This window comes from Gopherus flavomarginatus, chromosome 11 (assembly GCF_025201925.1).
Source record: "Gopherus flavomarginatus isolate rGopFla2 chromosome 11, rGopFla2.mat.asm, whole genome shotgun sequence".
In the NCBI taxonomy this organism is placed as follows: Eukaryota; Metazoa; Chordata; order Testudines; family Testudinidae; genus Gopherus; species Gopherus flavomarginatus.
The window spans coordinates 2,735,056-2,751,820 of record NC_066627.1 but is presented as its reverse complement, the minus strand read 5'-3'; the positions used below and the strand labels follow the sequence as shown (position 1 = coordinate 2,751,820).

At 49.7% G+C, this 16,765-nt stretch overlaps 1 protein-coding gene and 3 gene segments (V, D, J or C); all 4 read right to left on the bottom strand.

Annotated features, from left to right (window-relative positions):
- Nucleotides 1-1,936: 1,936 nt before the first annotated feature.
- Nucleotides 1,937-3,034, bottom strand: LOC127031887 (Ig heavy chain V region 3-like). The segment is given in 2 exon segments: nt 1,937-2,745; nt 2,849-3,034. Coding segments are annotated over 2 exon segments (483 nt in total).
- Nucleotides 3,035-6,334: 3,300 nt separating this feature from the next.
- On the bottom strand, nt 6,335-9,965 carry LOC127031723 (immunoglobulin alpha-2 heavy chain-like). Its single transcript, XM_050918774.1, has 4 exons — nt 9,870-9,965; nt 9,386-9,784; nt 7,339-7,514; nt 6,335-6,481 (listed from the first exon to the last, which is right to left on the bottom strand). Exons 1-4 carry the CDS (start codon nt 9,913-9,915, stop codon nt 6,335-6,337), a joined length of 768 nt encoding a protein of 255 aa, XP_050774731.1. The 5' UTR covers nt 9,916-9,965.
- A 1,784-nt stretch (nt 9,966-11,749) lies between these two features.
- On the bottom strand, nt 11,750-12,394 carry LOC127031722 (immunoglobulin heavy variable 4-38-2-like). The segment is given in 2 exon segments: nt 11,750-12,261; nt 12,346-12,394. Coding segments are annotated over 2 exon segments (561 nt in total).
- A 2,464-nt stretch (nt 12,395-14,858) lies between these two features.
- On the bottom strand, nt 14,859-15,477 carry LOC127031720 (immunoglobulin heavy variable 4-38-2-like). The segment is given in 2 exon segments: nt 14,859-15,310; nt 15,399-15,477. Coding segments are annotated over 2 exon segments (501 nt in total).
- Between the last annotated feature and the right edge of the window lie 1,288 nt (nt 15,478-16,765).

Genomic DNA, 16,765 nt, shown 5'->3' with positions numbered 1-16,765 from the left:
CAGGGGAGGGGCCCAGGCCATCAGTTGCTAGGAGACAGAGTGCCAGGCATTTAGGTGCACTGGCCCTTTGCTCTGCAGATACTTAAGAACTGCCATGGGGACACTGAGGCACCAACATAGTACTCAGAGCAAACATTAAGAACATTCCTAGTTCGTCACATGGTGCAAGGATGTTTCATGCCCTAGGGGAAACTTCCACCTTGTACCCCCCTCCCCAAGTCCTGTGGCAGCTCTCCGCCCCCCAGGTGTCCCCCTCATGGCAGCTCCCCGCCCCAGCTCACCTCTGCTCTGCCTCCTCCTGCAATTACGCTGTCACCGCACCACTTCTCCTGCCTACCAGGCTTGCGGCGCCAATCAGCTGTTTGATGCCGCAAGCCTGGGAGGGAGAGAAGCAGAGCGTGGCGGTGTGCTTAGGGGAGGAGGTGGAGCAGAGGTGAGCTGGGGCAGGGAGTGATTCCCCTGTGTGCCACCCTCCCTTACTTGCTGCAGGAGGACCTCCCCTTGCCTCCCTGCCCCAGGTCCCTCCGCTGGAATGCCGATGGCAACCGGGGGTAGCCGAAGATCCGGCCGCCATGGTCACTGCCACCGAAGGACCCGAAGTGCCACACCCCAAATGCCAGTGCCTTAGGCGACCACCTAGGTTGCCTAATGGGTTGCACCAGCCCTGCCTGTGGGACAAGATGTCCTGATGTGATTTCCCAATTTGGGAGCCTGGAGACAGACAGCCTGGTCCCGAGGTGTAACACCCGTCCACAGCACCAGCTGAGGCCAGCGAGAGATACAGGCCCTGAGCATCCTCTGGCGATTAGGATCAAAGTGTGTCGGGATAAATGCCCAAAATATGAGGTAGCCCAAACCATCACTCCTGTCTCGGTGAGTTTCTGGGTGCACTTTTCAGTGTGCAGCACAAGGAAGCGGAGTGTTTAAAATCCCTTGGTGGAAGGGGCTGGGAGAAGGTGGGATGTAGGGGAGAAAGGGGGTTGGCTCCTGAGACCCCACTCTGGGCAATGCCCCATCTGTCTCATCCCCTTGAGCAGGGACTGTGTGTTCCAGTCGGCTGGTGCTTTAGAAATTCACTTTCCCTTTTTGTGCCAGTCCCCGCTCTGCTCTGTGTCACTGTTTCTCTGTCGCAGTAACAGGAGCTAATGTTTGCAACTGTCAGTGAGCCGAGCTGGAGATAAACTTCATTCTTCCAAGTATCCCTGGTGACGGTTGACACAAGGTGTGAGAGCTGAGTTATGCTCTGTGGTTCCCCCGTTAACTGTATGTCGGGTAAACCCCATCCATTCCAGCCCTTTCCCAGGGGGCAGGCGCAGGGGTGGATCTAGCTTTTTTGCCACCCCAAGCATGTCAGGCAGGTTACCTTTGCAGCGCATCTGTGGGAGGTCCGCCGGTTCTGTGGCTTCAGCATACCCAATGCTGAATTGCCACCAAAGCCGGAGGACTGATGAACCTCCCGCAGGCAGGCTAACAAAGCTGCCTGACAGCTGCCCTCACAGGGACTGGCAGGGCACCCCCAGCAGCTTGCCGCCCCAGGCATGCGTTTGGAGCGCTGGTGCCTGGAGCCACACGCTGGTTGCACGCATACAGAATTGGAAATGACTGCCTGGGATAGAGTACTGCAGAAAGACATCTGGGGGGTCATAGGGGATCACAAGCTTGATATGAGTCAACAATGTAACACTATTAAAAAAAGTGATCATCATTCTGGGTTGTATTAGCAGGAGTGTTGTAAGCAACCCACTTAATTCTCCTGCTTTCCTTCACACTGATTAGGCCTCAATTGAAATATTATTTCTGGTTATGGGTGCCACATTTCAGGAAAGAGGTGACAAATTAGAAAAAGTCTAGAGAAGAGCAACAAAAATAATTAAAAGTCTAGTAAACATGACCTATGAGGGAAGATTGAAAACTCTTGAGTTTGTTTAGTCTGGAGATGAGAAGACTGAGGGGGACATGATAACAGTTTTAAAGTACATAAAAGGAGAAGTACAAGGAGGAAAGCGACAAATTATTCTCTTTAACCTCTAAGGATAGGACAAGAAGCAATGGACTTAAATTGCATCAAGCGAAGTTTGACATTAGGAAAAACGTCCTAACTATCAGGATGGTTAAGCACTGGAATAAATTTCCCAGGGAGATTGTGGAATCTCCCTCACCTGTCAGGGATGGTGTCTAGATAACACTGAATCCTGCCATGAGTGCAGGGGACGGGACTAGATGACTTCTCCAGGTCCCTTCCAGTCCCAGGATTCTATGATTCTATAGATGGATATTGAGCTCTGAAACCTGAGGACTGATTTGTTTTTCACTCTGGTTGCAGCTCCTGTGCCCGTGCCCAGGGCCGGATTGTCTGGGGAAGTGCTGCCCCCGCGCGGCGCATGGCGGAAGGGCGGTTCTGCCGCTCGGGTTTTTGTACGAGCCCTGTCGGGGTTCCCCGCACTGTGTGTCTCGCACAGTAATAGCGGGCGGTGTCCTCGGGCTTCAGGCCGGTCATTTGCAGGTACAACAGGCTGCTGGGGTCATCTCTGGAGACGGTGAATCGCCCTTTTACCGAGTCACTGTAGTATATGCTGGAACCGTGAATTAAGGCGATCCACTCCAGTCCCTTCCCGGGAGCCTGCCGGACCCAGCTCATCCAGTAGCTGCTGAAGGTGAAGCCGGAGGCTTTGCAGGAGAGGCGGAGAGAGTCTCCGGGCTTTTTCACATCCCCTCCGGACTCCACCAGCGCCTGCGACCGGACACCTGCGAATAACAATTAGTTATGGGGAACATGAGTACCTCGGGCAATAGCACAATAATCCCCCGCCTCCCCAATACATCCAATCCATGGAAAGGGAGAATGTACCTTCCAGACATGCTGCAGTGAGAACGAGGTACAGCCAAAGCCTCATTTCCCCAGGGGTTTGAGGGGAAAGTTCTCAGGGACTGGCTGGTAACTGCACAGACACGGGTGGCTGCGGATTGTGTCTCTTAAGTGCAGTCTGGGCAGAGAGAGGGGCAGATTTAAACAGGAAACTCTGACCGTTATTTGCATATCCCCCTCCTTATAAGAGACACCCAGCATTTCCCAGCGCGAACTCAGTTCCTTGTGTGCAGTTGAGAGAAGAGGCGGCACTTTGTCTCTGTGGTACCGCCCTTGTCTCAGTCGGAGCCTCCTGCTTGGCCATAAGGAGACCAACTGGTATTTTCTTTATCCCTCCTCTAGCTCCCACACCTAACAGTGACCCTGAGGATAAACTCCACCTTCATATGTGTCTTAACCGGAAAACTACATGAATACCTTACTTAGCACATCAAATCCTGATTTACCCGGAATGCAATTCTAACACTCAATGTAAATTCTAATCTGAATTTTCTCTATGCTAACAGGGAGTTTTGTTCCTGTTTTTGTAACTTTGAAGCTGAGCCTAGAGGGGAAAGGGAATCCTCTGTGTTTTAAATCTATTTATTACCCTGTAAAATTACCTTCCATCCTGATTTTTGCAGGTGTGGTTCTTTTACTTTTTTTTAAATACAATTCTCCCTTTAAGAACTCAATTGATTTTCAGTGTCCTAAAAACCAAGGGGTTTGGTCTGTGCTCACATTGTAACAAATTGGTTGGTAGATTATTCTCAAGCCTCCCCAGGAAAGGGGGTGAAGGGGCTTCGGGGGATATTTTGGGGAAATAGGGAGTCCAAGTGGTCCTTTTCCTGAATTTTTGTCTAAATCACTTGGTGGTGGCAGCAATAACATCCAAGGACAAGGAAAGGATTTATTCGTTGGGGAAGTTTTTAACCTAAGCTGGTAGAAATAAGCTTAGGGGTCTTTCATGCAGGTCCCTACATCTGTACCCCAGAGTGGGGAGGGAACCCTGACAGAGCCACATTAACCACATTGTCCAATAAAGTTGTGAGGTAACAAAATAAAGCCCTGTAATCAATCACAACCATTGCAGTATCACTCATAGACCAATCCCTCACCCTTCAATAGATTTACTGGGGAGAAAATACCTTCCAAAACCACAGCAATGAAAACTAGGAGACAAGGCTAATTTTTCCTTCTGTTCAAGGGTAATTTCTTAAGCAATTGGCGGTGGGCTGCAGATTGTCTCCCCTGGTGCAGCCCGGGCAGAGAGAGAGAGATTTAAACAGGAGACTCTCACTTTTATTTGCATATCACTCTGTTTATAAGACACACAAGTTCTGTTGTGGAGCAAGCTCAGGTTTTTTTATCTGGGACTCAGAGAGAAGGAGCTGGATTTTCCCTCTCTGGTACAACCTCCTGCACTGTCAGTATCAGAGCATGATTGGCTTTGCACTTCCTACCTCGTTCTGAGGAGGTCAAATTCGCATCTTCTTTATCCCAACCCGAACCCTAAATTTAAGGATGAACTCTAACCTCAAATTTAACATTTACCTAATCCTAAAAGGAAATGTAAAACCTAACCTTACCCTAAATCCTTACAGTAGTGCTAAAAGTACCTCTAACTTCAGGGGTAAACTCTAACCCCATCTTTCGACTTTTACCCTCCCTTTAATTTTAATTTATACTTTGAACCTAATGGTACATCCTGAACCTTAGCCCAACCACCATATAGGTAATTTCTAACCCTATATTTTAAGACTCACTCAAACTGAATTGTTCACCTAAATCCTAAAAGCTTACTCTGACTGTAATTCTGAGAATAAACTATAACTCTAAACGTCAAAGCTAAAACAAAATGTGTAAACTTAACCCTAACCCTAACCTCAAACACTCACCTTTAACTCCTACCCTTAACCCAAATTTATGCCTTATCTCTACATCCTGTCAGACTAACACTAATTATTACTCTAAACCATTATTTTAACCCAAAATGTAGCCCTGGTCTTAACTCTAAACTTTATTCTTCCCTTAGATAAACTCTAAGCCAGGGATCAGCAACCTTTGGCACGCTGCTCGCCAAGGTAAGCACCCTAGCTGGCCGGGCCGGTTTGTTTACCTGCCACATCCACAGGTTTGGCCAATTGTGGCTCCCTTTGGCCACGGTTCACTGCTCCAGGCCAATGGGAGTTGCGGGAAGTGGGGGCCAGCACATCCCTCATCCCGTACCACTTCTCGCAGCCCCCATTGGCCAGAAGCAGCAAACCATGGCCTGTGGGAGCTGCGATCAGCCAAACCTGTAGACACAGCAGGTAAATAAACCAGCCAGGCCTGCCAGGGTGCTTACCCTGGCGAACTACATGTCAAAGGTTGCTGATCCCTGCTTTATGCCCTAAATAGTAAATCTTAGCTGTAGATGAATAGAATTTAATTCTAAGGTTATTAATGGTGAGTTACTTTATACGGCAGAACAAAGAGAGTCAGCTAATATTTTACAGCCTTCCAAGCAATAATGCCAATAGTTGATTGCAGTGGATAACCTTGTATTTGGGAGAAGATCTGGTTGGCTGTCAGATAGGATTTGAACGTGTTTCTCGTGATTCCACAGTTTAAACTGGTATGGTAGTTTGCATGGCAGATTTTTGTCTCTCTGTGGCATATATAATTTCTTTTTAACTGTATGAAAATTGAGAATAAAATGTTTGGGATCTTGAGTCTCATCAAATGTTACCAGGCAGAAAGACTATGACCTTTGCGTCTCTGCCTTCTGTGGACAGGGATTTGAAAAATATTGGGTTGGCACCTCAGTTAACGTGAGAAAAGATGGGCAGTGTGGGGAAAAGCCAGTTAAAAGTTATAGGCCCGTATGCATATCTTATGAAGGTCAGTAGAAAGATAACTTTTCAGAGCAAGGGACATTGTCTTAGGCCAGGGGTTCTCAACCTATTTACCATTGTGGGCCACATATGCAGCTCGCTATGTGTTATGTGGGCCACATCCACACAATATATATAGTACCTCTATGGCCCTGTGGATGTCACATGGGTCACAGCTGTGTGCTGATTGGGCCACAAGGGCCCATCAGTAGCAGGTTGAGAACCACTGGCTTAGGCCATGTATTCATGAACCTGAGTCAGCAAAGGTCTGTTGCTGTTGCTTGACATTTCGATGCATATGTTCTCACCACAGGACAGGAGTGCTTGTTTCTTCAAGTGTATGGTTAGGCTTGTCTGGGCCTCTATGTTTATGTATGGGTATGTTTGTCAGTGCACATGCGTGTTTGTATGTGTTTGTATATATGTGTTTCTGTGTGTGTTTGGAATGGGAAAAGGGGTGAGAATATATCTTTCCATGACTATGTCTGATGCTCAGAGGAATATCAGGCTGGGTGAATTCAATCTCTGGTGAAATGAGAAAAGGGGAGGTTTTTGTCTGAGCTCAGAATCACTGTGTCTCTGGAGCAATAATACATGGCGGTGTCCTCCACTTTCAGGTGACCAGGTAGAAGTTGGTGCTGTCCTTGGAGGCTGTGAATCGGCCCCGGACGGAGGAAGTGTAGCACTTGCTGTTTGCCTCATCATAAAAAGCAGCCAGCCACTCCAGTCCTTCCTGGGCTCCAGTATGATCCAGTAGCTGCTACGAGCGAACCCGCTGGTGGCACATTGCAGCATATGGGACTCTCCAGGCTTCTTCAGCGCTGGACCTGACTGGGTCAGATTAGAACCACTTGTGAATGGGCCCCTGGGGGAGAAGAGAAAATGGGTCAGATTGTAAATAAACCTCAGTCACCACATGAAACCATCATTAGCCCTGGGCTCAAGGAGTGAATGAAAATAATCAGGGAACAGTGAGAGAGCCAGCCACACTGGGCAGTTTTTACATTAGTCGCTGGGAGCAGGGGCAGCCCGTCCATGTAGGTGAACAAGGTGGTCGCCTAGGATGCCAAGTTAAGTGGAGTGCCAAATTGGAGAAAAAAAAATCAAATAAAAAAATGAAAAAGATGAACAAAAATACAAATAAAATATTTCAATTCCCATGCACGTATGGAGGGAATATGAATTATAATTAATTTCTCTACATTTCTGACAATTTATTCATATGTCAAATATTTTATTTACTGCAAAAATAAATAATATTTTAGTGAAAAAAATTCAATTTGTGACATAGGGTCAAGATGACCCACTCCACAATTTTGGTAAGCAACAACTCAGCCACAATGAAACAAATCCACCAGTGTCAAGAGCTGCAATGCTAGTGACACCTCACTCGAATATACATCAAGGTCGCATAACCAGAAATTCATCTATAGCAGACAGGGGCAGCTCTAGCTTCTTTGCTGCCCCAAGCAAGTGCGCCTGCAGGAGGTCTGCCGGTCTGCGGCTTCAGCTGCCGAATTGCCTCTGGGTGACTAGTGGACCTCCCGCAGGCAGGTCACCAAAGGCGGCCTGACTGCTATCCTTGCAGGAACTGGCAGGGTGCCCCCGGCAGCTCACTGCCCCAGGCACATGCTTGGAGCGCTGGTGCCTGGAGCCCTCCCTGGGCAGATGGGCCCAGCTCCAATAGTAGCTGCTGATGGAGATTCCAGAGACTTTACAGGTGATACTGAGGATCTCTCCGGGCTTCACCGTCCCAGGGTCGGTCTGGACCAGCTGCACCTGAAAGAGGACACCTGGGGAAAGGGAAACAAAGAGAGGAAGGAATGAATCACAGAACATATTTATGGATCGGACCCTATTTCCTTCCTTTCCCAGAGACACTCACAGGTGAGAGCAGGGAAAGGAAAAGCAACGGAGTTTTCATTCTTGTTTTCATAGTATGAGGGAAGCGGGTACAACAGGGCAGTTTTGTGGTTGGGGGGATACAGAGGTTCCTAAAGATCAGTAGCTCTCAAACTGGGGCCACTGCTTGTGCAGGGAAAGCCCCTGGTGGGCTGGGCCGGTTTGTTTACCTGCCCCGTCTTAGGTCCAGCCCATGGTTTTCTGTTCCAGGCCAATAGGGGCTACGGGAAACAGTGGCCAGCACACCCCTCAGCCCACGCTGTTTCCAGCAGCTCCCATTGGCCTGGAGCAGTGAACTGCGGCCAGTGGGAGCTGTGATCGGCAGGACCTGCAGATGGGGCAGGTAAACAAACTGGCGCGGCCCACCAGGGGCTTTCCCTACACAACCGCAGCCCCAGTTTGAGACCCCTGCCCTAGATAAATGTCAGAGAGATTTGATGACAACACAGAAGTCTCGACTCTTTGGTGCCGATTTACCCACTGGAACAGGAGCTGCGGTGTGGGCGAGGAAATGTCCTTCTGGAGAACATCAGCCAATGTGATCCCAAAAGGAAAACATAGACACACAGAGAGATATACACACACAGACAGACAGACACACACACACACTCTCTGAGAGAAAGAGAGAGACACACATGTCATAACCTTAGTCCCAGATTTGGACCTTAGCGTCCAAAATATGGGGGTTAGCATGAAAACCTCCAAGCTTAGTTACCAGCTTGGACCTGGTACTTGCTGCCACCACCCAAAAAATTAGAGTGTTTTGGGGCACTCTGGTCCCCCTGAAAAACCTTCCCTGGGGACCCCAAGACCCAAATCCCTTGAGTCTCACAACAAAGGGAAATAATCCTTTTTCCCTTCCCCCCTCCAGGGGCTCCTGGAGAGATACACAGACACAAGCTCTGTGAATCCAAACAGAGTGACTCCCCCTCTCCGTTCCCAGTCCTGGAAACCAAAAGCACTTTCCTCTTCACCCAGAGGGAATGCAAAATCAGGCTAACAAATCCAACACACACAGATCTCCCCTGATTTCTTCCTCCCACCAATTCCCTGGTGAGTACAGACTCAATTTCCCTGAAGTAAAGAAAACTCCAACAGGTCTTAAAAGAAAGCTTTATATAAAAAGAAAGAAAAATACATACAAATGGTCTCTCTGTATTAAGGTGACGAAATACAGGGTCAATTGCTTAAAAGAATATTGAATAAACAGCCTTATTCAAAAAGAATACAAATTAAAGCACTCCAGCACTTATATTCATGCAAATACCAAAGAAAAGAAACCATATAACTTACTATCTGATCTCTTTGTCCTTACACTTCGAAACAGAAGACTAGAAAGTAGAAACTACTTCTCCAAAGCTCAGAGAAAGCAAGCAGACAGAAAAAAAAGACTCAGACACAAACTTCCCTCCACCCAGAGTTGAAAAAATCCGATTTCCTGATTGATCCTCTGGTCAGGTGCTTCAGGTGAAAGAGACATTAACCCTTAGCTATCTGTTTATGACAATATACACACACAGACAGACAGACAGACACACACACTCTCTGAGAGAAAGAGAGAGACACACACACACAGACAGATACACACATACATATACATACATACAGGCACATGCACAGACACACACAAAGATACACACACCCTGACAGAAAGAGACACACACACACACAGACATACATACAGATAGGCACACACGGACACACAGAGTCTGTGTGCAGGAGACGGGTCAACACCCAGCGCTCTCTGCTGAACTGGCTTCACTGCTCTGTTTAAAATCCGCTCCCTCTTTTTGTATGGTCCCTGCTTTGCCCTGTGTCACTGTGTCTCTGGTGCAGTAATAGATGCCGGTGTTTGCAGCTGTCAACGAGCTCAGCCGCAGATAATATTTGGCGTTGGAGGAATTCACGGAGATGGTGATTCGGCCTTGGAGAGACGGGGCGTAGCTTGTGCTCCCAGACCAGTATCCCATCCACTCCAGCCCATGGCCTGGGGCCTGGTGTATCCAGTTCCAGTAACGGCTGCTGGTGACGGTGCCCCACCTGGTGACGGTGTCCCCCTCAGTGACCGTGCCCCCGGTGACAGCGCAGGTGAGTGTGAGGGTCTCTCCGGGCTTCAGCACCCCCGGGCCAGACTCCTGGAGCCGGAGCTGGGACCGGACACCTGGGGAAAGCAGGGATCGGTCAGATTCAAACCCACCTTCCCCCCAAAGCAGCGCCGCCTCCCGCAGCCTCCCGCTGACACTCACCCGGGGCCAGAGCCAGGAGGAGCAGGGGGAGGAGCAGAGAGTCCATTGTGCGCTAGGCGGGGACAACACAGAGCTCGCAAGGGGCAGCTCGGGGCCTGGGGAACTGCGGGTCTGGGCGCCCCGGGGCCGCTACTTCAACACAGAGCCCGGAGCGGGGATTTGCATAAGGTGGGAGAGCCCCAGGAAGGAGAGAGAGGGAGAGAGAGAGAGATATGAGAAAAAGGATGGGGGGCGGGCTCTGCCTCTCTGTGTGCACCCTGGACAGAATGTGTAACACACACACACACACACACACACACACACACACACACACACACACACACACACACACACACACACACATGCTTTGCTCAATTGTGGCAGAGGAGGAAAATACAAAACTCCATAGTGAATTGAACTCTCACACCTCACCGCTGTATCTCTCATCAGTTTCTGGTGTCAATTCATTCACTCGTGTAGCCAAAGGACGCTCTGAAGAAGTTGAATTTCGAGCCCAGGAACTTCAGTTGTTCTTATTCGGTACCTTTCCTTGTTTCAAAGCCCCAAACAATTCCCCCAATGCTTCCCAAACTCAACAGTTATTGATTATTGACACCTGTTGATTGGTTATTGATAGGATGCACAGGCGTAGCTGGGCAGGCAGTTAGCGGGCTCTATTACGTTATTAAGGGGAACTTGGGGTCCAGATCCACTTGACATCTTCCCAGATCTGACACTTATATTTCCAAGGACAAGGAGCTCAGTTTCTGGAGGGATATGGACAGTTCTCTTCTCTTCCAGAACAACACGTTGGCGAAGGGTTTCTGTAACTTTAAATAGTCTTAGAGATCTTCTATTCCAGGGCTGGGGATGGGTCACGTTCAAGGAGAGGGGGGGAAGCAGGGTGTTTGCCGGGGATCTCTCAGTGAAATAACTTTGAATTGGCACCACGATCTCTGCTACTGCCCCTGCACTGACACACCAGCTTTGAAGTTGATCTGACTATATGGACAGTAATGTATTATTTCTGTGATGCGTCCAGTCCTCTCCAACCCCCAGTGGAAATCCTGTCCATGTTACAGTGTCCATGTCCATTTCTTTCTCTGCCACAGACTCCCTGAGGGTCCCTGAGAAAGTCACTTAGCATGGCTGGTCCTCACTTCCCCCTCTGTCAAATGGGATTAACATCACCCCCCACCAAACAGGGATGTGGTGAGGAAAAATACATTGATAAGAGTGTGAGGCTCAGATACTGAGGTGATGAGAGCCATAAAATTACCTACTATAGAAAAATACATGATCACAGTGTGACCCTGCCTCAGTTCCCAATACCGACTTACCAGTCTCCTAGAAGTGCTGTGAGGCTCAGTACAGACTGTAAGGCGCTCGGGTAACATGGTAGTGGGTGCCCTTAAGAGAGCTCGGTAGAGAGGGAGAGAGACAGAAGCAATGGCTGGAAAGTCAATACATATTCCCAGCTGGAAAGGGAATAGACACTCCCCAGACCAGGGGAAAGTTGTGTGTGTGTATCAGTGGGGTGAATGAGCTCTGTTTTGGGGGGTGTCCGGGCTCCTGTATCCTTATTAGCTGCACTGGATGGAAGGACATGCTGGTTGGTGTGAGGATGAATGTGGCTGGTGACGGGGATACCATGGCAGAGAGATTTAAAATGTTTATAGGGTTACTAAATCCCTCCTTGCTTTGATTGTGGAAGATCAAACTCTTTCCTACAGGGACACAAGATCATGGGATGTGTGTTGCACGCAGTCACCCTGTTTACTTTTCGCAGAAAGATGGGATGAGAAAGTCAGCAGGGAGAATTTACACGGCTTGAATTAAACCGTCAGAATGTAAATCAGTTCAGCACCTGTGTGCAAACACGTTTTCACGGAGCGATCACTTCACTGGTTTCTATTTCTGTCTTCATGAATTTTCACCACGTGCAAGTGAAAACAGAGGCTGTCCCTTTTCAGCCATCTAGCGGAAAGGGGCGTCTCCTGCTTTTCTACAGGAATAACTTTCACAGAGTCATGAAACTGTGTTGGCTCCGCTTCGCCTTTCTGTCTGGGCCCTGCTCTGCTCTGTGTCACTGTGTCTCCCCTGGCGCAGTAATACACGGCAGTATCTGCAGCTGTCAGCGAGCGGATCTGCAGGGAGAACTGGTTCTTGGAGGAGTCGGTGGAGATGGTGATTCGGCTCTGGAAGGACGAGGCATAGTTCGTGTTCCAGGTGGAACCGCTGTAATATCCCCGTCCCAGCCACTCCAGCCCTGTCCCAGCGGGCTGCCGGATCCAGTCCCAACCGTAACCACTGGTGATGGAGTAACCCGAGACAGCGCAGCTCAGTGTGAGGGTCTCCCCTGGCTTCATCGCTCCTGGGCCGGACTGGACCAGCTGTACCTGGGAGAGGACACCTGGGAAAAGAACAGAGCTGACTCTTGCCTGAAAGCGGTGCATTCCCCACCTTGGTGTTTCTCAGGGTCCCATGAAATACTCACCTGATGGGGCGGCGAGTAGGAAAAGGGAGAAGAGCAGTGACAGTGTCATGGTGATTGTTAATGGAAACACTCCCCAGTGGGCAGGACAGGGCAGTTTTGTATCTGGGGAGAGACTGAGGCTCCTAGAACCAGGGGTTTGTATTTAACCAGGAACCCCTGGGGCAGGGATTTGCATGCGGGTTCCCCAGGGTGAATATAAGAGATGACGGGGATGACCCTCAGTACATGGTGATGTCCCTACGGGGACAGTGTTACCAGATTTACCCATTACTTTTGAGTATGCTCATTTATTTGGGTTACTCTTTGAGGGCAGGAGGCTTCTGTAATTATATCAATGTACAGCTTGTGTCACGTGTGTTTTCATATGGATCTCTACTTCTCCCTTATGCAAGCACTTTCAAACTGCCACCCTTATGTGTCCCAGATTCAGCAGGTCTCTATCCCCACTCTCACGTCACTATCATACTGGTAGTAACCTACTTGATGAGCAAACCCCACAGTATTCTGGGCGCTGCAGGGATCTTTAGCTCAGGTGAAAGAAGCGTTGCTGCAGAGTAAAAAGACAAAGGAGTAAAATTCAGGGAGAGAGAGAAGCAACCAACTTAATCATAAAAGTTATTTATTGAATAAAAGTGATAACTACACAAGGAGGGCTAAACCCACAGAACATACATTATTAAAGGTTAATACCTAAGGTAGAAGGGAAAACAGAGAGAGAGAGAGAGACAAAGAGGAGGAGGCTCTCATGGCTCCCCGAATCTTGAAGTGATGGCTGTTCCCAGGTAATGGTGGTAGCTCAGGGTTCTGCGTGCAGGAGACAGGCAGATCCCCCAGTACAATCAGTCAGGAGATGGAGTCCCAGTGGAACTGATGCATAGCTTGGATCTAAGCATCAGAACACTTATGTGAATATAGGGAGAGGTTCTTGGGTGCAGTGTGATCCAGACCAGCCCTGACCTGTGTTTGCTTCCGGCACTAGAGAAGGAGAAATTCCTTCAGTGAATGAGGAGGGGGCTGGGCATGGAGATAAGACGCATCTTCAGGGCTGTTGTGTGATTATAGAGGTGAGGGGCCCTCAGCTAAGAATGAACAGTCCAGCTACTGTGGGTGGGTGTGTAACTGGCCCTGCTGTGTGACCCTGTGTCAGAGAGTGTGGGGGAGTCAGAGTCCTGCATCCCCAGCTTCCTGCGATCACCATGACTCTCAGCCAGCCAGTAAAACAGAAGGTTTATTTAGATGACAGGAACACAGTCCCAGACAGGTCTTGCAGGCACAGACAACAGGATCCTCCCCAGTTAGGGCCACCTTGGGGTCCCAGGAGCATCACAGCCCCCTTGGGGGGTCAGAGCCCTGTCTCTCTTTCCCTCCATTCTCCAGCCTGCTCCTGAAACTCTCTCACTCTCCAGCGTCTCCTCCCCCAGCCTTTGTTCAGCTTCCCGGGCAGAGGTGTCACCTGGCCTCTAACCTCTTCCTGGGTTCTCACGTTACATGCTCGGGTATCTTCCCTCAAGGCCAGTCTCCCACCCCCCAATGCAGACCGGCCTCCCAGGCCAACATTCCTCACTCAGCATTCACAGACCCAGGGGCGGCTCCAGGCCCCAGCACGCCAAGCACATGCTTGGGGCGGTATGCGGTGGGGGGCGCTCTACCAGTCACTGGGAGGGTGGCAGGCGGCTCCGGTGGACCTCCTGCAGGAGCCACGGGACCAGCGGACCCTCCTCAGGCATGCCACCGGCGACTGGCAGGGCGCCCCCCTGCGGCATTCTGCTATGCTTGGGGCCGCGAAATGTCTAGAGGCGCCCCTGCACAGAGCACATTAAGAACAGTCGCAGTTCGTCACACCCTGGGAAGTCATTTCTCCAGGCTGTGCTTCTCCTTCCCCTTTGTCTGTGCAGACTGTGAGCTCTTCAGGGTAGGGACAGAAAGCAGATGCCCAGGGCAGTGACCTCTTCTCAGCTGGGGAGTGTGGGCACTAATATATTGACAATAACCACAACTCCTAATGTCCAGTTATCTACACCAGGAACAATAATACATTGACTCTGTGAGGGAAAGTGGCTGAAAGCTAAGTAGGGTCATGTGTCAAAGTGCGACATTTCCTCTCCCGAAGCCGGGTTGTAAGGCAGGGTGGTGGCACTTCCAGTTTCTATTCTATTCTGTCTGTACGTTCTGATACAGAGGTTACCACATCTGGGCACCTCCCTGTGTATTGCTCTCACTCACCTTGCAGTTCCTATCACTGTGTGAAGTTTCGCACATTCCCATTTCCCTGTCCTGGCCCTGTCCGTGGTGACATCACCAGTTTTTCCAGCCAGGCTCAGCAGTGAACCCTGAGGTGTGAATGGCAGGTGAGTGGGAGGGAAGCAGCGGGGGATGAGAGCACACGGGGAGAGTCAGGGTTTGCTGGTGATTTCCTTGTTTAACCCTTAGTCCTGCAATGAGAAGTGACATTGTTGTCACTGCTGTTCTGCAATATCAGGGTATTGACTGCTTGTGTGAACTTAATGAAACCTTCACTCGTAGAGATTCTTGCTCCTTCTCTGTACCTGTCTCTGTGTGTCTGAGAGGAAGATCACAGCATTAAATGCCCTGAATGTCTGTATAGCAACCGCTTCCCCTTTTTGTGCCAGTCCCGCTCTGCTCTGTGTCACTGTGTGTCTGGCGCAGTAATAGGTGCCGGTGTCTGCAGCTGTCAGCGAGCAGAGCTGCAGGGAGAACTGGTTCTTGGCGGTGTCTGCAGAGATGGTGATTCGGCTCTGGAAAGCCAGGGCGTAGCTGCTGCCCTGGCTAGGTCCGTATATATGCCCCATACATTTCAAGCCTTTCCCAGGAGCCTGCCGGATCCAAGCCCAGTCAGAGCCAGAAGAAATGGAGTAACCAGACATGGTGCAGGTCAGTGAGAGGGGCTCTCTGGGCTTCAACACACCGGGCCCGGACTGGACCAGCTGGATTTGGGACCGGGCACCTGCAAAGACAGGACACGTTACAGTTAAATCCTTCCCTCTCTTCCTCAGGGTTTGGTCATTTCCCCCGAAATTCTCCTCCTGACTTACAGGGCGAGATGGCGAGTAACACCAGGAGCGACAGCACATTTTCCATCATTTGAAAAGCGGAGAAAAAAGTGACAAAAATGAAATTACCTTCAGCCCCTGGGCAGGTGGGTCCTGGGAGAACTCAGGAGCTGCTATTTAAATGGGGATCATGACTGGGAGATTTGCATAAAGATCAGACCCTCCAATATCACCGTTGAAAAGGAGCTGAAACCACTCGAGCTCTTTAGCTCTGTGAGTCTCTCAGAGTGGTGTAATCGGGCAGGGAAATGAACCAGCCTGCAACTGCACCCTAACTTCCTCCCAGATGTTGCACCCCCTGCCCTGAGCCCCCTCCCACACCCTAAATCCTGGCCAGATCCCGCACTGCAACTTTTTAAATATTGTTTTTATAAAGTGCTCTTACCCAAAGCACTTTACAATAGTTAGCTAACGGTACAAACAATATTTGGAAAGACCATTAAGTGGTCAATCAATCAAGGTCCCTCACTTCATTTTCATGTACTTGATTACTTAGAGGAGGAGGATGAAAAAATGAGAATGACAAATGGGGGCAGGGGGGACATAAGAGAGAATGTTCTTTTTCCTGGCTGGGTCTCAAGGAAGGGCCCCAAAAATGAAGCTGAGCACAGGGCCCCAGTAACTCTAAATCTGCTACTGCTCCCTTTTCTTTGGTTTAAACCTGTTGCCTATTCATTTCATTTGGTGACCCCTAATTCTTGTGTTATGAGGCTAAGTGCATCCATGGCTATTAGCCAAGGTGGCCAGGAACACACCCCCATGCTCCCGTTGTCTCTAGAAATCTGGCTACCAAAATCTGGGACTAGACTACACGGGATGGATCACTCAACAAACTGCCCTTTTCTGTTCATTCCTTAGGCAGCACTTGGCTTTGGTCCCTGTCAGAGGAGAGGCTACTGAGCTAGATGGACCATTACTCTCACCCTGTAGATCCAGTGCTACATCCGAGAGCAGGTTCTTTTACTGGTGCCGAACACCATAACTTTGGGCACCTGCTGTTTGTTATTTGATTATAAAGTTGTTGCTCCTTTGAGATGAAATCAATATGATGATGTTGCCTTTAATTTTGCAAAAAGGGCTCTGCGATTCTTTGTCCTTTCCCGACATTGATGAGACTTGTCCCGCCCCCCGGAGCCCTGGAAACAGGGGATGATATGATGGGATATGGGAATTTTTGGCTTTCCACACCCAGGCTGCTGCATAATCGACTCAGCTCCCTGTCTGGGCCTGGCTGCGGTAGGATTCCATTCTGCTTGGGAGCAGAGCCCCAGTCTGGTGGCATCCAGAGCTGCAGCTGCTGCTGCGGAAACGCCTCACGCATTGCTGACTGGATGTGGGAGTGAGATGCC